We start from the raw sequence: 21,616 nt of genomic DNA, 5'->3' as shown, positions 1-21,616 counted from the left end.
ACTACATTTACCGGTGTCGTGTGCGTCGCTCGTGTGAGGTCAGCTGTACTCGCTCCGTTCAGCTGGGTGAAGGGCTCTCGGTTTTGGGCTCTAAAATCCTTGCTTCAGTGTCACATCTAGAAACGGATGTGTCGGAGCTTTTCCTTAACGTGGTGGTTTCGCTGCGTTTGCTGGAGTATTTTCGCATGCAGCGTTGAGGGAAGGATGGCAGATGCCGAGCCCTTGGTAAAGGTGCTGTACACACACCTCCGCTGTGGATCATTTCATTCAGATAATGTATCACGATTTGCGCCCCGTACGCAGTCAGTTCTTGCTTAACGGTTACTAGTAGCTCGACGAGTACTGGGAGCGTCTAGGGGATGTTTCTGCGTCCACTTTCGCGTTTGTCTGAGCCGGGGGTTTTCGGTATTGCGGGGGTGTTTGCCCCTTTCTGGCAGGCAGGCTGTTGTGAATGCAGCGAGAGAGAGAGAGAGAGAGAGCGCTTTTCTCCCTCACGATGCCTTCAGATGCATGCGGTACGTGTGCAAGAAACGGGCAAATTGTAACTCCTGCGGTGTCTTCAACAGGAGGCAGAAGATGGAAAACGTGGGAAAATGGACCGAAGGTTTTATTGCAGTTAATCTGTTGGATAAGAAGTTCTTCTCCGAACAAAATGGTAAGATGGTTGTGAATGATTGATTAAATCATGACCAGGAAGTATGTGCGTGTGCTGAATATGGACTGCTGATACCTAATTTCTGAGGATCTTCGGTGCTTAATTCTCCTGTTTGCTTTCTAGGCATGATTGCAAAGGACCTCCTCAATATTCTCAACTACTTACAGCTCCAACCAATTTCTCATTCAGCATGTGCCACTGGTAAGGAGTAGTACCTAGGACAGTAGTGATGTGGTGAGAGCTCCTACTCCATGTCAGCTGTGCAGTGCACAACTGTCCCAGACTTTCTAAAGCAGAAAGGCAAAAATAGTCTGTGGAGTGTCCTTTTGAAAAAAGGAAGCTGATTTTTTCCTAAGTGAAGAGTGCTAGGCTTTCTCCGCTCTAGCCTTATCTTATTAATAAAGGTCAGTGATGGTTACCAAACATAGACACACAATCTTTCATGTGTCTCTGTGCTTGCCTGGCAAGCCTGTCCTTTCTAGATTTGTAATAATGTCTTGTGTGTGCCAAATGCTGTGTTAGAAGTTCATTTTCCATTTCCATTTTGACAATATGATTTGGTTTTAAAGGCCCCATACTGTACATTTTCTTTTATTGTATATTTTTCCTTGATGTCCACTTATACTATTTGTGGCTTCATGATCAAAAAACAGTGGAAAATGTTTTAGTACACAAGCATTTTCCAACCTCTTTTTATCCCTTAGCATTAAGTACATTGTTTCTTTTACTACACATTTAAGTTTGTCATTTGCAAAGAAAGTCAGTGACAGTTGTGCATTGAAATGCTCGTGTGAGGCTGAAGTACTCTATAGCCGTGTGGAATACCAAATACGATTAGCAAAATATACGATATATGCATAAGACGTGGAGGGGGAAGGAGAAGACGCCGAGGTACCTGCAATACAGTTTTACACATATACAAGAAAATACAGAAACATATAGATTACATCAGACGTGTATTGTGCCTCATTCAGAAAGAACCTGGGGCTGAAACACATCTCAGAACTGCAGTGTTATTGGATGGCAATACATTGCTGTAGGCTGAATAGGCAGAGACATGTAAATAAGTTATTGTGGCATCAGGGAAAACGGCGTTTCTGAAAGTTTGTGATTTCAATCATTTTCCCCTGCCCCCCACGGGCAGATGTTTCGTATGTTTTGCTGTATAGCACCAGCTAATGTGCGTGTCCACTCTTACTATACAAATGCCTTGTGCTACTACTGCCATTTGAAATTGCACTCCGTTATCAAATGTGCTTGTCAGTCAGCTGAACAGCACTGTTTGAGCAGAAAGTCTGGAGGGAGACACGTGGGAGTATTAATGCCTTTGTCATGTTGCTGTGGATCAAAAAGGCCATTCAGCTCCCGTAATGTCTCCTCCTAGAATCGGCCATGCACGTGGGGTTTACCAGGCTGTCCTACCCAGCATTTCTACACACATACACACACACACGGACGGACGGACGGCAGCTCATGTTGGCCACATGAGATGCTAGACCCAAACACTCAGGGAGGAATGCAGTTTGATTTTAGTTGTATTATGTTTAAATACAATTCATGTCTTTTTTTTTTTTTTTTTTTTTTTTTTTTTTTGTAAATTGTGCAATTTGTTCTGTGATATGTAATTCCTGCAGTTATGGGCTTGCCTCGATGAAAGAGAGAGATGTTGCACACCTTCTGCTAAACCTCCTCACTGGTGCTTTCTTGTCGCTGTCTGCCTCAGGCTCCTGTCCCGATCTGATCATGAGTAGGAAGGAGCAGCCTGACCCCCGGCCGGCGCCCTTGGCTCTGACCCCACAGCTGCCCCCCAGAGCCCACCGGCCCCTCTGCCTCTCCGTGTCTTCAGACAGTAATGGCCGCTTCAGAGCCTTGGAAACACAGGAGTGGAAGAACAACCTCAAAGCTCAGGTAGTCTGTCAAGGTTCATCGTCAGTGCACTCGTACAACATGTTGGTGAAATTTAAAGAGTTTGTTTGAAAGACAGATGTCTCCCTTTTTATGATTTTTCATAAATCAAACTGTAGTTGGGTTGTTCTGATTAAGCAAAAATAATTAAACAAAATGCAGGTAACTTACAAAATTAAACTTATTTAAAATTTTTGCTTCAAGTTTGTTTTTGACAAAAACAGATACCTCCGTCTCTCATGATTCAGAAATAAACAAGCCCAAGTTTATTTGTGCAATATTTGATAGTTAGTATTTTGGTAAAGTGGTGAAAAATTGCAACAAAAACTGCCCATTAGTGGTTAATATTAAGCATTTATAAGAAAATCCCAGCTAGTCTAAAAAACCCCTGAGAGTGAACTTAACCTTCGCTGTGATTGCATTGCCAAAGAGCCAGGCTTTTGAAACACACTGAGATGTGTGATGGACCCCAGAGATGGGTGAAGCACTAGCGTGTGGGGTGTGCTGTCACCACGGTTGAGCTCTGACTGCCATACCAACGAGTGTAATCGGAACACTCCTACAAAAGGCAATATAGTATCTAATTATACTGAGTGCAGAACCTGGTGTGTTGCTAATTGAGCATTGTCAAGGGAACATGTGAAGTAAATTGCTGCGATTGTTTCCGTAGCTAAGCTAACTGTAATGTACAATAAGAAGCGATAAAACAGGATTTTTCAATACTAAACGTTAGCTCGACTAGCCAACACCTTGGAATGCCATCCACAAAAACTCACTTAAACTTAGTCACCTCAGTGTCTAACCTTTCACCATGAATGGCTGGTTCACAAAATGATTTATGGTCTAATAATAAAACACATTTCACACACAATTCCTCCATATGCTGCAAGATTTTACTTTGTACTTTTCAGTTTAATTGAAATTATCAATATTAAAAGTGAGGCCACGGTTACTCTTAAACTCCTGTTAGGCAGTATCTTAAAAACAATTCACGGCAGTGTTGCGCCACCTGATATGAACTGTTTGGCTCAAGAACAGTACTAACGTCTGTCATTTTCTGCTGTAAAACAAACTTGCTATGTCTTGGCCACAGGCAATAACTGCTTTTGTACCAACGTGTTTAAGTGCAGAATGTGCTGTGTTGAGAATAACAACAGTTGGGTTGTTTTTTTTATTTTTATTTTTTATTTTTTATTTTTTTAAATTATTTATTTGAAAGTATGGCGTTTATTGGTTTTTGCAAATGAACTGTTCATTTCCTGCACAAGGAACTGATTGAGAGTGCTCTAATCTGAAGAGGTGTGTATGCGGGTGTTCGTGTGTGTGTGTGTTGCATTTTCTGCAGATGGAGCAGGCCCACAGTGCTGGGGCAGCTAGCAGTACAGGTTCTTTGGAGAGAGCCTCTCTCTTCTGTGCTTCTGGTTCCACCGCCACCTCCAGCTCTGGCCTGTCCAGCCCAGTGGAGCTGCTCGTCAAAAGCAAGTCCTCCAGCCGCTTCTCCCTCTTCTCCCCACCGTGGAACAGCAGTTCCGAGTCTGATTCCAACCCCCCATCCCGCTCAGGCTCCAGGAAGCTGCGCCACTGCAGCCGCAGAGCAGGCCACGGCGGGTCCAGGATGGGCCCCGAGACCCCAGAGCCCAGGCCTGGCGGCTTGGAACACTTCCAGTACTCCGAGCCTGTCATCTCCAAGGTGACAGACTACATCTACGTGGGCAACCTCAATGCAGCCTACAGCGGCCGCACGCTGTGCCGCAACAACATCGACAGCATCATCGACATGAGCAGCCTGCCCGGCGAGACGTGCCTCAGCCTGATTCCATGCACATGCTCCCGTGGCACCAGGCACACCTGGTCGCGCCTCAAGGTGGACATCGGTGAGCTGCCGGAGGCCGGCGCGGTGCGCCACCGCTGCTTCGAGGACATCAACGAGTGCATCGACGCGTCCACAGAAAAGAGGAAGCGCGTGCTGGTGCACTGCCGCGACGGCTTCTCCCTGGCGCCCACCTGCGTCATCCAGTACCTCATGATCAAGCAGAACATGAGGCTGATCGCCGCCTATGAGCTGCTGAGGGCCAAGCACCCCGTCAACATCCGAGAGTGCCACCAGAACGTGCTGGTGAACCTGGAGAGGGGGTTGCGGCCTGGGGGCAACATGGACCCCGAGTGCTTCAAGCAGGCCATCTCCCGCAAGGTGGCGTGGACCTAACGGCCCCTCCGGGCGCGGCACCTTTTTGCTCGCCCCTGCTCCTTACGGCATTTGTGTGAGACCTTCCCGTCCCTTTGTGATTGGTAAAAGGCGGCTCTTTCGTTTTCACCAAGGAGCGCTCAGCTAGAAGGCTGGAGATGTCTAAAAGTCCTTGAAATAGTTCATAACTCTGTTCTCTTCCAGACTAAATCTGAGACCAAAAAAAAAAAAAACCCCACAACCAGGAGATTTATGTTCTGTATAGCTGCTAAACAGGGGGACCTTTCGGCGAATATGTCCCCCTGGTTTCTGATCACACTCTGGGTTTGGTGCTGCAGCCCTTCATGTGGATGTGTAGTAGGCGGGGTTGCAGCAATAGTATTCTGATAAAATTTTGTTCCAGGAGAATGTGGAGGGAAATCTCAGGAGACCCAATGATGTCAAACATGGCTACATGGCAGCACCAAGGGACCAGATTGGGGGCGAGCACTCTGCGGAAGCATTCTACTTAGACTATCGGACTAACCACTCCGTTCATCAAGTTTCAATCTGGTGTTGAGTTTTAGGTCAGCTGCCATCGTAAAGACAAACAACTTTCGCTGCAGTTTATAAAACGTTACCCAAGAGTTGTCCTCTGTGAGGAATCCAGTCACTTACTAAGTGTGTTTTCCCAATCACATGAAACTTACCATCTTTCGAAGATTAGCTTTGGTGCTTGGGACATGTGGAGTATCTGTATGCATGCGTGTGTGTATGCGGGTGTGTGTGTGCGTGCGTGCGTGCAGTATATTTGGGCCTGACCAGTCTTGTGTTTTTGACAGATTGTCAGCGTTATTATGGATTGGACTGAATTGTGAAGCAGTGTCCCACTGACCAGCCTTTGTATTGCACTATCTACAGGTTGTAAAAAAAACTGCACATGGGAAATGTTCGTTGGCTGGCATCCCACTTTATTTGGTTTCTCATTGCTCTACACAGATAAATATTCATTGTTTTTGGAATAATATGGTGCATATGGTTCCTGTGTATTGATTGATTATATTGATAATATTACTATTGTATTTTCCATAGTAATTTAGGAAGCTCCAACAACCTTCTTAGAAATATGTGGTATTGCTTATGCTTGTTTGCAGTAATTATTATATTTTGATATTTAGTGAGCAGTGTGGTGGGATGAAAATCCCCTGAGGTTTCCGTGCCTTTGTTTGAACTTGCCCGTGACATTCACACACTATGTATGCAGTTGTCGGGCACTGACAAACAAAGTGTGTTGTTTTTTTTGTTTGTTTGTTTTTTCATTCTGAAATGTTCCTTATAAATGCTACCCTTTGTTTTCCTGCGAGTTGTGATGTACGGCGGAGCACGGTTCTGTTTGGTTCAGTCTGATGAAGGGTTCATTGCAGTGGTCGTGTTGTGAGCAGTGGCACTGTGTTCAGTCAGTGTGGTGGTGACTAGTATATCTCAGTCTGGGGTGTTTTGCCCCTGCTGGTCTGCTGTTCACTAACAAGGTTATCACAATTTTAAACTATATTTAGCTGAGCTCGAATGCTTTCCGTTGCTGTATATTTCTATTGGTTGCTACTTTTAAGGTCTAACTTGATCTCAGGTGAACTTTACTGGCCTAGACTATAATGCTCTGTTTGTTGGATACCAGAATAATGTGACGGTTCATTTTCTGTATCATGTTTTTAAAGTCTTATGCATTTGAATATGTAGGTATTAAAGAAAACAGTTAATTAATATTTGACTAGACATTCTTCATTTTCTGATTGGAAATAAGTTCTCAACACCTCAAATCTGTGTTTACTAGCTTTGGTGTGGAAACTGTTTTTTTTTGTTTTTTGTTTTTTTATTGTTTGCACTTGCTATCATGGTTATCAGTTATTTTTGATCAACTTGATCCTATTTGGTGAAGCAGCTAACAACTGTTTTGTGGATATCAGGTTTATTCTCTTACACTTAGGCACTTAAGATATCAACACTTATTCATTTATTCTTAAGTGCTTGACTCTCTCTAAGGAAACATCTAAAGTGTCTCTGTAGAGCGGCATCGTTCAGCAGTTTAAACCTCTAGCCAATCAAACCAAATATTTTTGTGTGGCCATGACGCACGCACTGTGTGGATGTGTGGGCGGGTGAGGTATGTGTGTACATACTCGTAATAAATCCCATTCCTTCAAAGTCCCGTAGACGTCCTGCTGAGTCTGCCATATCCACGGTTCTCTCCCTTCCCTGGCCATTTAACACAGAGAGGATGACGACGATTTAACAACCTCCTCATCTTCTTCATCTGAATGAGCCGAGCAGTAATGGCTGAAGCAGTGCAGGCCCTCGCGTTGCCTGTGGTTGCGGACGTGCTCTCTGCCGGGCGGCTCTGGGCCGGATGCCCGCCTCATTTCCGCTCCTGTGCGCCGCTGGCTTTTCGCGTCCTGTTGCGACGTCTCTGCGGCCGTTCCCATCGTCAGTCCTCTGGTCGTGTCCAGCCAGCGCAGCTCACCTCTAACCTTATCTTACGGGACCAATATGCCAGTCATGGTACTGAAACCTCTCCAGCTGCCCCGGGCAGGGAGGTCTGAGGCTGGTCCCGCCCCCTCTGTAACGGGAGGTGTAGTTTGGTACCGAACAATTAAAATAAGAATTACAATCTTGAAGGAAGGGTTATTTATAATGATGGGGAGAAGGGAGGAGTTTGTGCTTAGATATAATGTTTCAGTTTCTTGCCAGCCCATTGGCCTCAGAGTGGAACTACTTCCATAAAGAGAAAGAAGGGATTTCCATGTCTGTAGGGGAATGCAATATATACCTTCACACAATGCTAGTGTGCCACGTCGTTTCCAGCCTCCCCACCCAATTCTGTCAGCCGTGCTTTTCTCCAAATCTCCTGCTCAGGTAAGAGCTTCCGTTCTCCTGTTCTCTCTCTTCTTTCTCCCTTTCCTCCCAACTTTTCTTTCCAATGTCCTCTGTCTGTCTGTTCTGTTGCTGTTGCCAGTGGGCTCAGGTCCTTGTGCTGCATCTGACCTTTTGGATTAGCGCCTTGGCGCATAGGACTGCACCGTCTGATCTAATTGTCTGATCGAATGTGCACAGGACGTGTTAAGGATTTAACCCAAGGAGTAAACATTGCGTGGCGTTTTCTTTTTAAAAAAAGTTTGTGTAAATAGACTTTTAAGAGCCTACTTCAATTTTTTTTATTGTACCTCACAAATCTGATGACCACGTTTAGTGTTACGTTTTTTGAAACATATCAAGATGATTTATTTATTATATTTGCTTAAAGATGCTGTTTGTTATGCTTCCTTTTCTGGGAAGTGAAATTTGTGCAGAAGGCTGTTTGTGTACACACCTGCAGCGTGATGTATAGTGTGTTGAGCCGACAGAAACTGAATTCCTTGCAGTGCTCTATGTGCTCTGTAAAGTGATGTGGTGGTTATCTTGTTGTCACTTCAAAATTCGGACATGTAAATATGGGGATCGGATGGCATTTCCGATCTCTGTGGAATGTGACGAGGACTCTAATACATAGCTGGTAGATGTGTATGGTGAGGGCTTAGTGTGACCTACAAAGAAGTTTCTAAAAGATGAACCCACATTATTGCCATAATACTCAAAGTAAACACTTATGCCATGCCATGCCACTGTCATGTGGTGGGTAGGCACATTGTGGCACAGAGAGGTGATGATTTTTGTTTACTGGTGATTAACTGTTATGAATCCAAATTAGATTTAAAAGGCCCACAAAGTGTTACTCAAGTTTTTTACATTGTCCTATATTATTCAGTTTTGCTTTATATGTGACTTTGCTTCAGATTTCATTTAATTCATTGGACGTCACGTGCCAGTTCCTAGGTTTGACAAGATTAATACATTCAATCACTAAGGTCTTAGATGGAGCCACCTTTTAAGCTGGTTTAATGCATTAGACATCTTTGGATTGTTCTAGAAGGATAAGTGGGCTCAGACTTGAGCAGTATCATGTTTTCTGATAATCGTCCAGAGCCAAACCTGCCAAAATGGAGCCTCCCAAACCTACCAGCTGAACAATTTCATGTCACCCAAATATAGTCACTGATTCACTTAAGTTGATTTACACAGCCCACATACCTCAGCCCTGCGCCCGCCCCTCCTGCACTCGTCCGCCCCCACGCTGTGGTTGTAACCACAATGCTGTATTTTCAAAAATCCAATCAGTTTGTTTAGTCCCCCCCACTATGCTGCCTGTATGGTTTCACAGTGTTTAAGGGAATATGTGAGGTTTCTTTTATTTGTCTTTGAATTGTGGATGTATTTCCAGAATGGATGCTGCATCAAAGGCTTTAGTAGAATGTTTTATCTTTTAGTTAAATGGTTTCTCAACAAATTGTTTGGCTCTAAATAATTGAGTTTTGAGTGGCTTACTTTACTGATTTAAAAATAGTTATTTCACCTTATTGCACCCTATTGATAATTTGTGTTATACCAGTATTTAGTATTATTAGTATAATATTTGATGTATATTTTCTTAAATATCATTAGTACTCTAAATCATGGTACCTCCCTTTTATATTACAGGGTGTGAGAACAAAACCAAGCCAAGATGTCAGAGTAAGTACCCTGCAATCTTTATCCTGTTCTAACTATATATTGATTCTACATAATTCATATAAATATGTAGTGGTTGCATGTGTTTGAAGATAATTTCACACCAGTGGGTGTGTGTGTGGTTAGTACTGGAAGTTGACTGGTGAGGCATTAGCTCCAAACATATGAGAAACAGACAATTGTTTTATAATGATGGAGACCAGATTTATGAATCGACATTTTACATGTGAAAATCATGATTTATTGGCTGTACTTTCATCGCAAACCTCATCTTTCTAATACAAATTCTTAAGGAAAAAGTTGTCATCAAGTCGCAAGCATCACCTGAAGGTACATTTATTTATGTGGGGTTTTTTGCTCCACTTGTTTTATTTATGGATGGACTGATTGAGCCACAGCATTGGACTCAATAGCACTGCCTGTGTCCTGCAGAGCTTGATGCTGTCCATTGCTAAAGGACTACTGGAGACGGAAACAAAAGAGAAAGAGGAGGAGAGGAAGCGATACATGACGGACACCTGCCCTCCTTTATCCTTGCCAGGAGGCCTACAAGCCCTACAGGTACTGACCTAAATGCACCTAAACAGCAATCTCAGGAAAACCACAATGCACTTTTGCTCTCATTTTCATTGTTACAAAGTTATTTGTAATTCTTAGGATTTGCGCTTAGAATGGAATCTTGGCTTGTGTTCAAGGGCATTGGGTTCATCATTTCATTACCAGAAGGTCTATGACCTAGAATGTCAAACATGTGGCATCGTGTCTTACCTGTCCACAGGAGCTGTGCAGGGAGTTTCATCATAAGATTGATGTAATTGATGAGGAGAGATATGATTTGGAGAGCAAAGTCAGCAAAAGTTCTAAGGAGGTACCAACTGATCCTCCTACCGGGCCACAACCGCTCATCTCATTTACATCCATCTATACGCCAACTCATTTATGTGACTTGTCTTCTGGGCCACTTTAGATCGAGGACCTGAAGATTAAAGTTCAAGACCTGAAGGGCAAGTTCAAGAAGCCAGCTTTACGTAAAGTGCGCATGTCTGCTGATCAGATGCTTCAGGCTCTGCTGGGCTCCAAGCACAAGGTGTCTCTGGATCTGAGGGCCAACCTGAAACAAGTGAAGAAGGAGGTCAAAGAGGAGGTGGGTTCTGATGTGAGATATAAAGAACTAGACAATATTTGTATGTTTACGGAGCATCGCTATAAGGGTTCCGTAAAGTTTTTATATTGGCAGTGCCTGAAATGGCAAGCCAAATAGCTTTATATCTTTGTTTACTGGGTTTGAGTTGATATGCATGTTTCTTTGGCACAGGATAAGGAATTGCGCGATGTTGGGGACTGGCGTAAGAACGTTGAAGACAAAGCTGGCATGGATGGCAGGAAGAAGATGTTTGAGTCTGAGGCTTAAATTTCCAAATGTACTCTGCTCATCCATGTTTCGGTGGATTCATGGTTGTGACCTGCTGCTAGTTAACTGGAATGAGCAAATCTTGTTTGAGTTGCAAAGGACAAAACCGTTCACAAAAAAACTTACAAGCACTAATGAATGATGTTCTGTAAAAGGCTAAACATTCTAAACCTTTATTTGTATTTTGTCTAGTTTTAAAGCTCATAACACATCATTTGTTGTAGATACGTCTGTTTTTTTTCCAGTTTATGAATAAATGATTGAAAGTGTGTTCGTTATTTGTCATAATTTGCATGTTTGTTGGATAAGAACACAGTAGCTGTCCCTTGTCGATTTTTTTAAAAATCCTTTTCATAAGTTTTTGTTTTTCTTTTCTTGGAGAAGAACTACAATATTTTAAGTATGACAGGTTGCTAATTCTTCTCTTTTTTGTATAAAATATGGTACTTATCCACTCCAAAACTGAGGGAGTTATTTGTTTGAAACACTGATGTGTGGATAATAAGTCTGAGAGAATTCTTTATGGCCTGTTTCCCCAAAACACTTTTCTTGAAGTGAACTTGCTGAACTAAAACGTGCCGAGTAAGACTGAGAATGTTCAGATTTATACAAATTTTTGTATATCTTGATATGTGCTTGTGTGATGTCTCTGTCATTTTTCTGACTTCTAATGAGGGTAAGACTTTTACAGCAGTATTCTTTGTTGGTGTGTCACTGTGTTAGGACGTGTGAAACTAATTAACCACTTCATAGCCTTACACGATGACTTGCTGTGGATTAACAAACATGACAGTTCTGGCCATGTCATCCCACTTCCAGTCAGGCTTCCACTACTCAAGGTAAAACAAATCCATAACCATCATGTATTTATTTACTTTTGGGGTACTGCCACTGTTGGGCCATTTATGAGCTCATTCCTAAGACCCTTGCCAGCATCGGCGAAACAACAATAATAAAATCTGAATAACTATTTTGAAGGAAGGAGGTTATTTATAATGGAGGACTAGGGAATGAAGTGCTGTATTTCATGACCTTGTCAGCCTATTGGTTTGGTTGGTAATCCATTTCCATAATGAGACAGGCAGGTTTTACGCAGTGGCCATACAATGCGATATATAACCTTCTTTAAACTTCAGTGTCCCTGCCTGACAGTTGCTCATCTTCAGGAGTGTCGTGCGCTTCTCTCATCTATCGGGAAGGTGAGAGCTATTCTTACATTTGCTTGACCTTTAGTGTTATATTTATTTAGATTTTATTTCATACGATTAATCTCTGTGAAAATTCTCTTTTTGAGATTGAGGCATTGTTGATAACAGCATTAAGATTAAAAAAAAAATGTTTTAATCAATTTGTCGACACACCACTGACGTACGTGTATAATTCGGCTGACGTTTAACCAACTTAATTCATTTTAAGATGACAACTGCGTCTGGTTTGGTTTTGGTGAACAATGGTCGGGAAGGGTCAGTGCATTTTCTATGTATTTCATGTATATGTACAAATAGATGATGAGAGACTTTGAAGTGTCAAACCTCCTTAAGCTTTACGTTTTGAAAATGATACTCTGATGCTTTACTTCTTGTCATCACCCACATTCATGCAAAATGTAACAAAATGTTTACAATAATGTTTATCCCCCAAAATAGCCTTTACTTTCCATTTAAACTGATTCACAAAATATTGAGATGGTGTGTGTGTGTGTGTGTGTGTGTGTGTGTGTGTGTGTGTGTGTGTGTGTGTGTGTGTGTGTGTGGAATATGGCGACTGAATTTAATTACACCTGTTGGCTGTAGAAAAATAAAGCAGTAACTTTGAAAAGAAAAGTCATTTTACAATGGATTTTCTTAAAGTCCATCAGGCTAACGGCTCCTAAGAACAGGCCATACATTTCTGTGAAAGTAACAGAAGGGTTTATATAACAACTGTCTACACAACTTTCTAAGTATGCAGTTAAGGATCAAGGTGACCGTTTGAGGGCAGTTAATTAGCAACTCTGCCATCAGTTACCCTGTGCGAGGTCCATTACTCTGAGTAGGATAAATAAAGACTGAGAATGGAGTCAGTTGTGAGAGGAATAAAGGACACCGTTATTTCAGAACTGTGCTCTAATGTCTTGGCAATCTCAGAGATGTTTCCCTTGGCTGGGTTGTATCTTGGGCTTGTTGACCAGTTGTAGTGTCATATTGCAGTGACCTCTTTGAGAAAAGTGTATGATAACAGATAACAGGAGGGATTTGGGACCACATAACCTATTCAAATATAGATTCACTTTTGGACATGGCCATGTGCAACCTAAAGGTCCCAACAGATTTAATTGAATTAAGTAAAATTGAATGTTCTGCACAGTACATTATGTTTCTCAAATTCCATTTGAGATTGTTGTTTTTACATTTTGGAGTTGAGCTTTAGAGATTTTGTCAGCGTCCTCAAGCAAATTATTCTGCTAACAACGCTTGGCAGTCTCCTTGTGTGCAAGAAAAAACTCAAGATGCAGTTGATTTCATCACTTAAGAAATGGTGTTAATTTGATGATCAGATTTTTCCTGGCACAATCTTCCTTAAAACCTTGGACAATTTCAGGGAATATAGCTAAATGATTTCTTTTGTGTTTTTGTTATCAGTAGGTAAAGACACAGACACCATGACTGAGTAAGTAGTGTTTTGATCTAACATATATTATTAGAATTGGTACATTTGTGTTTTCAGCCATGACATTTGGCAGAGTGACTTGCATATCTATCGTTAGTGCTGGTGAACTTATGATTAAATAATTAAAAGCATGAAAAGTAGATATAACCTGCTTGTAGTCAATTAATGAAACAAATCAACCAACCCCAATGTAATTTGCTACCAGTGTTCAGTTTATACTCTCAACAGCACAGGCCATCTGCTGATTCATGTGTGACCATTAAAAACCATTTGGAAACAATGATTCTAACGCTGTCCTGTGTTGTGATGTGTTTTTTGGAATCATCTTAAAGTTCTTTCTCACATGCTTGGCTGCAGATTCATTATCCTCTTTCAGCTTATAAACAAACAAACAAACAAACAGTGCGCATCTTTATGTCTTTAAGCAAAAGGATGTCCATGAGTCGGAAGCACAACCTGAAGGTAAAGAAAACCTGTTTATTATATGTTTGGCTAAGATACATTTCAAATCAATAATAAAAAAGTATTCAGTAATCCAGCAGTGATGTGCACCTTATAATGTAGGCCATTCCTAGCCAGCCATGGATAAACAAATTGATCGTTTATTGATCGATAAATATTTCCTCCAGAGCTTAATGCTGCAGGTAGCTAAAGAGCTGCTAGATGCTGAGGAGGTTGAGAAAGTGAATGAAAGAAAGCGGTACATGCAGGAGCACTGCCCACCTCTTTCTTTGCCACACAGCAAGGAGGAATTGCAGGTAAATCCAGGAATGTCAGGACGTCTCTGTCCTGGTTTCATGTTAAATGCATAGAAGGTAAATAAAGTCAAAGTTGCCACATTACTAACAGGTCTGTGCAGAACTGCAGTACTGTTGGCCCAAGTGACGCATGTCTCTGTGTGCTGTTCATTGTCTGTGCAAGTCTGGTTCTCCAGGTATTGAGACAATGCTCAATAGTTGGTTGCATTACCAAACTTTTCATTAGAGGGAGGGATTTGTGCATAAACAGTCCTGTGCTTTGGCTTTAATGGTTCTTTAAACTTTTTTTATGCTTTACTGATGGTTTTAATGATATTTTTAGCTTCTCATCAAAGAGGTCGCCATATGGTTTGTCAATAATTGGCTATCTGTCTGTCTGTTGAGCTATAATTTTAGTTATGATGTTTTCTAGCTAGCTAGTTTGTTTGCTAGTTCAGTGGACCTCGTTCCCTAGACAGATTAAATTACTCAACTCTCAAATTGTTTGTATGTAGCAAATTTAATTCTGAATTTATTTTATTTCCTACTTGAATTCCAATAATTATCCATTAAACATTAATGACGGTCTTAAAAAAGGCCAATAATGATATGGACCAGTGTATTTCAGGGTGGTCTTATCAAGATTCTGCTAGGTGGGAATGGGTTGGATTTTTTTCTTGTAGTTAACAAGATTCACATCTCACGTTTTCTGTTTATTATTTATTTATGTATTGTGGTCAAACAGCTCTCTCATGTGCTTTAACATTGCTTTGTACCCAAGTTTTAACTGGGGCTGAAATTCATGTTGCATGGGTAGATTCCTACATATATACACACACTGTCAGCAAGACTCGCATTCAGAATTAAATGTATGTCAAGCTGCCACATTTTAAACACTGGTTATAGTATACAATTCTGCTCGGTGTACGGTAGCTAAGTGGACAGACCTTCCGGCCATTTCTCAACCTGAACCGTACCTTTGGTGATATTTAAAAGCATTCACTGTACCTTTTTGTATCCTCAGGTGCTATGCAAAGAACTAAATGAAAAGATTAATGTGATTGATGAGGAGAGATACAATCTTGAATACAAGGTCAAATTAGTTGTTGACGAGGTACATTTTCAAATTTTTCTTACTAGAGATTTTTCTCAGTATTCCATTGACACAGCTGTTCTTCTGGCTCTTAGTGATTTTTCTCTATCTCCAGGTCAAGGACATGAACATAAAGATTGTAGACCTTAAAGGCAAGTTCAAGAAACCTCCTCTGAAGAAAGTGCGTATGTCCGCTGATGCTATGCTTCAGGCTCTGCTCGGCTCCAAGCACAAGGTAAACATGGATCTGAGGGCCAACCTGAAACAAGTGAAGAAGGAAGTGAAAGAAGAGGTTGGTGTTTATGTTCTTGATCCTTTTTCAAACTCAGATCTACCTCTGAAGTGTTGCTAAACTCTGAGGTTCATTCTGAGCAGACTTCTCAATGGTTTTATATGGCTGTGTGTGTGCATCTGTGTGTACATGTGACTATGTGGGTTATTTTAATCCCTGAGTGACACCACAACATTTCACTATTATATGGCAAATGGCTTTATGTCCATGGGTTTAGTTTAAGTAATTGCTTTCTGATCCCCATAAAGCAAAAAGGTACCATTGCAGTCTAGCAGCTAGTGGATTTTTAAAATCATTTGAGCATCAACATTTTGTAAGGTCCCATTGGTCATGAATGGCAAAATAATTCTCCGTCGCATGTCTTCTTCAGGATAAAGAGCTGCGTGATGTTGGGGACTGGCGTAAGAGCATCGAGGACAAGGCCGGCATGGGTGGGAGAAAGAAGATGTTCGAGGCAGAGTCCTGAACAGATGACTCAGCTGGTGTGACTGACGTCAGCAAAAAAGCAGCTCCTATTCAGTCTAGTTTCCTGCCGTTACTGTTCACAGATCAGCACGCTCGTCGACTTCATTTTTCTTTTATGAAATTAACATCTATTAATTAACATCTGAATGTTTTTCACAACACTCTTTAAAAATGAGCTCAAATATGCTTGTTTGCTTTCTTACCAAAATAAATATATAAATACACTTCTATTTGAGTGAAAAATCTGTTTCACAAATGAATATTTTGCCAACATACTATGTATACAACAGACTTTCTAAGAATCTCTCGGCATCTGTTTGCTTGGTGATGGTGAGTTTTGTCAGAAAGGTAAGTTATTCATGCACTTTTGTTTTTGTGTCACCGCATGCGAGCCATTCAGAATAAGTGGCTGAAATGTACCGTTTTACTTTATGCAGTGTGTTGCACTTGCTTAAAAAGGGTTTATCATATACAGATATGGTCACTTCAGGAGACTTCATTAATTCCTGCACTTTAGCACCATTTGCAGTGAAGCTGAGATGAGTAGTAATGCATCAGTGGTTTAACTTAGACTCTGAAGCTCCAAGCATAATAAACCCAGCTTCTACCACACAATCTTCAGTCCTACAGCATTGAAGTAACTCTTACTGGGTTTATATGTGTCACACAGCATTTTGCTGTGTACCTGGTGCTAATTTTCAGACGCCCTTGAAAGGCTTATCATGCCTAGGCATAGGATAGGGTTGGAACTAGACTCTGCAAGAAGACAGGAGCTTCAGTGCGCTTCAAGTTCCGACGCTTAAGTAAGATGTCTTGTCCTCCTTTTGACTGACTGGGAAACGTGTGTACAAGGAGTCGTGACTGTAAATTGCCTTGTATAAGGAACAAATGACTAGATAAATAAGCAATAAACCAAGAAAAACAATCTAGCAGGCGGGTTATTTATACAGAAGTTGTAGGGAGGGGTTGGAGCTAAAGTTTCAGATGCATGCTGATCTGTTGGTCTGAGCAGCACTCCAATTCCATAAAGAGAAATGCAGTGTTCTGCTGAGCCATCAGAGAATGTCATTAAAACCCTCATTGCATTTCAGTAGCCCATGACAGTCTCAGTGCTGGATCCTGCTTGCCACCTGCTCTCCTAGGTGAGAACCTCTGCACTAGCTCTTCTCAATCCAGCTTGTCTTGCTTATAGCAACAGGAGGGATTTTAAGGATTTAAATTTTTGATTATTTTTTTTTTGGAACCAACGTCAAGTGCCTTCTCTCAGGATCTTTTTTGAAAGCAAAGGCAGATTTTTTTTAAAACTTGATCTGCTATAAGAGAAGAAAAGAAATTGTACCTTGTTTTAAAAAGGGCTTTGGGCTACCGCTCCTGATATTTTGTCATATTCCAGTTCAGATATTTCACCAGTAGTGACGTGGTAACTATAAGGTGATCAGTGCAATAATAAAGATTCAAAGACTTTATTATTGCCTTTATTACAAATTAATTTACAAGAATATTCTTGTAAAAATTCGTATAAAGATATTCCAACTTTATACGAATGAGTTTGAAATTAATATTTTTAAGATGCTAATCATTTCTGGTTTAATGTAGACTTGGTCATACTAATCACTAAATGTTAAAATTCTGAGATGTCCATTGTTTTATAGTCCCAAATCAGAAGAGCTATAGATGTGCACAGATACTACTTATAACTGTTGCTTATTAGGGTTTTGCCTGTAACCAAAAAAATCTATAAATAACAACTTCATATTAAGAGTACATGCTTTATATATAGTCTTAATGAGGTGCTGTGAAGTATAATCATTTCCGTCATGTAATAAGCTTGCCTTCATAAGTGATGCCAGTTCTGTGCTGTAGCTTGTGAAGACTTTGCATTCCATGATTCATGAAGAGATGATTTGACATTCTGAAACCTTATTCCTGTCTGAGCAGGTCACTGGCAAGCATTCTTACTTGGTTGGATTCATTTCATATGATGGACTTTATAAAACGTAATTTTCCAGTTAATAATTCATTTCAGTCCCTACTGGATACTTCACAAAGAGGGTGAAAAGGGTGAGGTCACAGTGGGAGGAGAAAATAATGCCTCGGATCATCTGACTTTTATCTACATGTTATACAGGAGCAGAGTTTCTGCACCTTTTACACTTGAGCAGAATAGAAACAGTCCATCCCTACAATGTACTTGGGCTTGTTGAGGCTTCTTCTAGTTTGTCTCCTGCAAGTCTCATGAAGTTAATGAATCTCGAATGGCAAGATTGGTCTCACATACCATGGTGTTGGGTTATAAATGTGTCCTCGAGGGCAAGCGTACCCCCATAAGAGAGATCTCAAGTGTACCGCCGGCTGCTAACACATACTGTCCTGCCTTAATTTAGAAGTGATTTTTCTTCTGTCTGCTGGAAGACTGTCCTCAAGTGTACCGTGTATCATGTTGCCCAGGACATCAGCAGTTGTTCAGTTAGACCACTCTTATTCCTGTGTCTCAGAACCTGCCCAGGCAAGCAGGTCAAACTCTTGTGCGGACATCTTTGTTCTCCTCAGCTTGAGCTAATGGATGGATAATATTAGATAGCTGTGACTGAAAAAAAAGAAAAACCTGTTAATATATAATTGTACAGAGTGGCTTCTGTCCTACTAATCCCCCAAGAGACCAGTGTGATTTGACCGAACAAAGGAAAAAATCGAAATATTCACTTTATAGCTATGACGTGCATGCTAACACGGAATTGCCCTGGATATGAAGGTGTTGTCCAGTTATCATTTTCGATTAAAAGATATGTGTTGTCTATTGGTCTATGTCAACATAATTTGTCCAATATCATATTTAAAAATCTGGGATAAAAATCTGACAATTAAAACAGGATTTGTTAGTTAACTTGGTTGATTTAATTTTCTTGAGTTCTAACAAATGCAACACCTTTTTACAGGACCCGAGGCAAACAAGAAGCCAAGATGTCTGAGTAAGTTCTCTCTCTGCTCTGCACTACTGAACGTTAGGCAATCAAACAATGTATTATAAGACTGTGAGTGCATCTGCAGTGTGTTCTGGAATCGGTTTTGATGTTTAGATGAAAACTTCATTAACATCTTTTGCCATTTTAACTGCATTATGTGGCAACAGAGCACTCACAAGTGCCAGATGTTTCTGCTCTGTAAGCGTTTTGATGAATCACAATCATTCACACATTCTGAAAAATGTAATGCCATTTTCTTTCAAAATGATGCAGGTAAAATAATTTATTTCTGTCAGTCTTACTACGTTGCCACATTTTGCTGTGCACTCTTCTGCACCTTTGGTGTCTGTATTTTCTCCAGTGCACTATGCCTTTTTCTAAGGTTATTTTCTATTTATTTTACACATCAAAAAGGAAAAAAATGTCATCGAGTCGGAGGCATCAGCTAAAGGTAATTTTTTTTTCGTTTGCATTGTTATAACATTATTTTCTTACACTGATGACTTCAATGCCACTGTGTATGCCTCATTATAACTGAATGTCCGCTATTTGTTTGCCAGAGCTTGATGCTCTCCATTGCGAAGAGTCGGCTGGAAGCTGAGGTAATAGCAATTGAAGGAGCGAAGAAGACTTATATGGAGGAAAACTGCCCAGGCCCGGACCTCTCAGGCTCTATGGCTGACCTTCAGGTGCTCTTGCAGGACTTTTATTATCTAAACACACTGTCCGACTCCTCTTCTGGTTTAAATCACACTCGTGTGCCACGCATGATGTATTTGCATGGAGTAAGCATTGCTTTAGGTGTTGTCAAAGGCAGGCTGATCTGCACCCAATTGACAAACTTGTCATTTTCATAAATAATGGATTGCAGGAGCTATGCAAGAAGCTCCATGCAAAGATTGACAAAATTGATGAGGAACGATATGACATGGAAACCAAAGTGAGCAAGGCCAACAAGGAGGTATGATTTTTAACTGGTTTTAATTATTTATTTTTTTAGCCCTTACAGTACATTAGTGTTTCTTTAGTATCTTCTGTGATCTGTTTGCGTGGAACAGATCGAGGACCTGAAGATCAAAGTTCAGGACCTGCAGGGCAAGTTCAAGAAGCCAGCTCTGAAGAAAGTTCGTCTGTCTGCCGACCAGATGCTTCAGGCTCTGCTGGGCTCCAAGCACAAGGTGAACCTGGACCTAAGAGCCAACTTGAAACAAGTGAAGAAGGAGGTCAAAGAGGAGGTGGGTACCCACCACTGAGCACAAGACATTACAGAAATGTTATTTTGGTATTCTAGATGAAACTTCAATTTGAGCAGATTTTTATCCCATTCTCCACATGTACAACGTGTACAGTTTGACATGTCTACTAGGTGTGAGACAAGATTATGGCATTATAATCAATTATGACCCAAGGTAGAAATTCTCTGGTCATTTATGGACTTTGTTTGCAATTTATTAATTTTTTTCTCTGTCCTTGGTTCTTTGTAGGACAAGGAACCTGTGGGGGACTGGCGTAAGAATATTGACGAAAAGGCAGGCATGGATGGCAGGAAGAAGATGTTTGAGACCTCCTAAATGACCTTCCTTACTGCTCTATTTATAATCTATGACTGTTTTGTATATGACCATCAATTATCTGACTATAGCCAGTATATTTAAAAACAAATTGGCAATTTGTATTATTTCTGTCTTTGAACAGCAAATATTGTACAAGCATGACTGAAGTTAAGACATCTAAAATAAATATCAAAAGTATCTTAATGATTCTTGTAGTTCTTCTCAATTTGTGCAGTCGATTTGAATGTGCTCTGGGCATTTCATGGCCAGTTAAAAAGATGTAGAGTTGTCGGGCAGCAGTTTCTCAGCCCAGTGCTAGGGACACGCAGCGGCCTCGTGTATTCTAATACCCTGGTTCAACTTAGCGATAAGCTCTTCATGAGCTGAGCAGGGTGTGTTCCACTCTGCAGAGTGGAATGTACTAAATGAATGTACTAAAATGGAATTCTTAGGTCTGTTCCTTGTGTTATTAAAAAGCTGCTGAAAGCACACTGATGGTAATAAATTCAGTATTGAAGGACCTCAGAGAATAACTGCGTTAATCGGGATTTTAGCAGGTATCAGGTAAGCTTGTCTTGACTATGTCTCAGCACGTATCTCCTCTCTCTCTCTCTGTCTCTCTCTCACACTACTTTCTCCCTGTCTTCACCTGATCGGCAAAATGTCTGTTCTTTATTGATTACATGATGCTGTACTGAAGTGTTTGCTCAGATGTCACTGTAGATCAATCAAATGTTTTCTTGGGGCTCTTTCATTTGTTCCCCATTTAGATGCTATCCATAAAAGCATCTAATCCATGTAGGTCCGATAAGGCACATGTTAAGCAAATGTATAATTGCAGGATCTATTTGGTTTTAAAAGTCTTGTATATGCATTTTTATATACTGCTACACAGAAGATTTTGACAGAAGACAGAAGATAGAAGACAGGACATGATGCCATGATGGTGCTTGAAGGACTGACGCTATTTGAAGAAACTCTGACATCTGTTGGTATGCTCTGCTACTACAGGTATGATATGTTACATTCTTCTTTCCCACTTATGGTCACAGCTTGATTTTTTTTTTATTGCTGCACCTCACTAAAGAAAAAAAAAAAGTTTTGTGAGTTGAAAGTATTTGTCATGGAGA

At 40.9% G+C, this 21,616-nt stretch overlaps 3 protein-coding genes across 7 annotated transcripts; all 3 read left to right on the top strand.

Annotated features, from left to right (window-relative positions):
- Positions 1-7,500: 7,500 nt before the first annotated feature.
- LOC113580555 (troponin I, fast skeletal muscle-like) lies at positions 7,501-11,003 on the top strand. 3 transcript variants are annotated; one of them, XM_027015183.3, is made up of 7 exons: positions 7,519-7,634; positions 9,294-9,326; positions 9,617-9,653; positions 9,756-9,884; positions 10,102-10,191; positions 10,291-10,467; positions 10,639-11,003. In XM_027015183.3, the coding sequence occupies exons 2-7, from the start codon at positions 9,319-9,321 to the stop codon at positions 10,732-10,734; spliced, it is 537 nt and encodes a 178-aa protein (XP_026870984.2). In that variant the 5' UTR covers positions 7,519-7,634; positions 9,294-9,318; the 3' UTR covers positions 10,735-11,003. The 3 variants fall into 3 exon arrangements, with proteins under 3 accessions (XP_026870985.2, XP_026870983.2, XP_026870984.2); XM_027015182.3 differs by lacking the exon at positions 9,617-9,653 and having other exon boundaries at positions 7,505-7,634; XM_027015184.3 differs by lacking the exons at positions 9,617-9,653; positions 10,102-10,191 and having other exon boundaries at positions 7,501-7,634.
- An 803-nt stretch (positions 11,004-11,806) lies between these two features.
- Positions 11,807-18,943, top strand: LOC113580556 (troponin I, fast skeletal muscle). 3 transcript variants are annotated; one of them, XM_027015186.3, is made up of 8 exons: positions 11,807-11,933; positions 13,356-13,383; positions 13,809-13,845; positions 14,013-14,141; positions 15,145-15,234; positions 15,329-15,505; positions 15,876-17,112; positions 18,907-18,943. In XM_027015186.3, exons 2-7 carry the CDS (start codon positions 13,376-13,378, stop codon positions 15,969-15,971), a joined length of 537 nt encoding a protein of 178 aa, XP_026870987.3. In that variant the 5' UTR covers positions 11,807-11,933; positions 13,356-13,375; the 3' UTR covers positions 15,972-17,112; positions 18,907-18,943. The 3 variants fall into 3 exon arrangements, with proteins under 3 accessions (XP_026870987.3, XP_026870986.3, XP_026870988.3); XM_027015185.3 differs by having other exon boundaries at positions 11,845-11,933; positions 13,741-13,845; XM_027015187.3 differs by having other exon boundaries at positions 11,861-11,933; positions 13,359-13,383.
- On the top strand, positions 17,012-20,690 carry LOC113580558 (troponin I, fast skeletal muscle-like). Its single transcript, XM_027015190.3, has 7 exons — positions 17,012-17,112; positions 18,907-18,939; positions 19,348-19,384; positions 19,494-19,622; positions 19,805-19,894; positions 19,992-20,168; positions 20,418-20,690. The coding sequence occupies exons 2-7, from the start codon at positions 18,932-18,934 to the stop codon at positions 20,502-20,504; spliced, it is 528 nt and encodes a 175-aa protein (XP_026870991.1). The 5' UTR covers positions 17,012-17,112; positions 18,907-18,931; the 3' UTR covers positions 20,505-20,690.
- Positions 20,691-21,616: the final 926 nt, after the last annotated feature.

The sequence above is a fragment of the Electrophorus electricus genome, chromosome 4 (assembly GCF_041902795.1).
Source record: "Electrophorus electricus isolate QZ-2024a chromosome 4, ASM4190279v1, whole genome shotgun sequence".
NCBI lineage: Eukaryota > Metazoa > Chordata > Actinopteri > Gymnotiformes > Gymnotidae > Electrophorus > Electrophorus electricus.
Note: the sequence above shows the minus strand (reverse complement) of the source record. Positions and strands in the feature narration are given on the sequence as shown.

Coding starts and splice junctions, on each gene's coding strand:
- LOC113580555 (XM_027015182.3), top strand. CDS start 7,536: ATGCAATATATACCTTCACACAATGCTAGTGTGCCACGTCGTTTCCAG. Junction 7,635..9,293: donor TCTCCAAATCTCCTGCTCAG/GTAAGAGCTTCC, acceptor TTTATATTACAG/GGTGTGAGAACAAAACCAAG. Junction 10,468..10,638: donor AGAAGGAGGTCAAAGAGGAG/GTGGGTTCTGAT, acceptor TCTTTGGCACAG/GATAAGGAATTGCGCGATGT.
- LOC113580556 (XM_027015185.3), top strand. CDS start 13,798: ATGTCTTTAAGCAAAAGGATGTCCATGAGTCGGAAGCACAACCTGAAG. Junction 13,846..14,012: donor GTCGGAAGCACAACCTGAAG/GTAAAGAAAACC, acceptor TATTTCCTCCAG/AGCTTAATGCTGCAGGTAGC. Junction 15,235..15,328: donor TCAAATTAGTTGTTGACGAG/GTACATTTTCAA, acceptor CTCTATCTCCAG/GTCAAGGACATGAACATAAA.
- LOC113580558 (XM_027015190.3), top strand. Junction 19,623..19,804: donor GCTCTATGGCTGACCTTCAG/GTGCTCTTGCAG, acceptor AATGGATTGCAG/GAGCTATGCAAGAAGCTCCA. Junction 20,169..20,417: donor AGAAGGAGGTCAAAGAGGAG/GTGGGTACCCAC, acceptor GGTTCTTTGTAG/GACAAGGAACCTGTGGGGGA.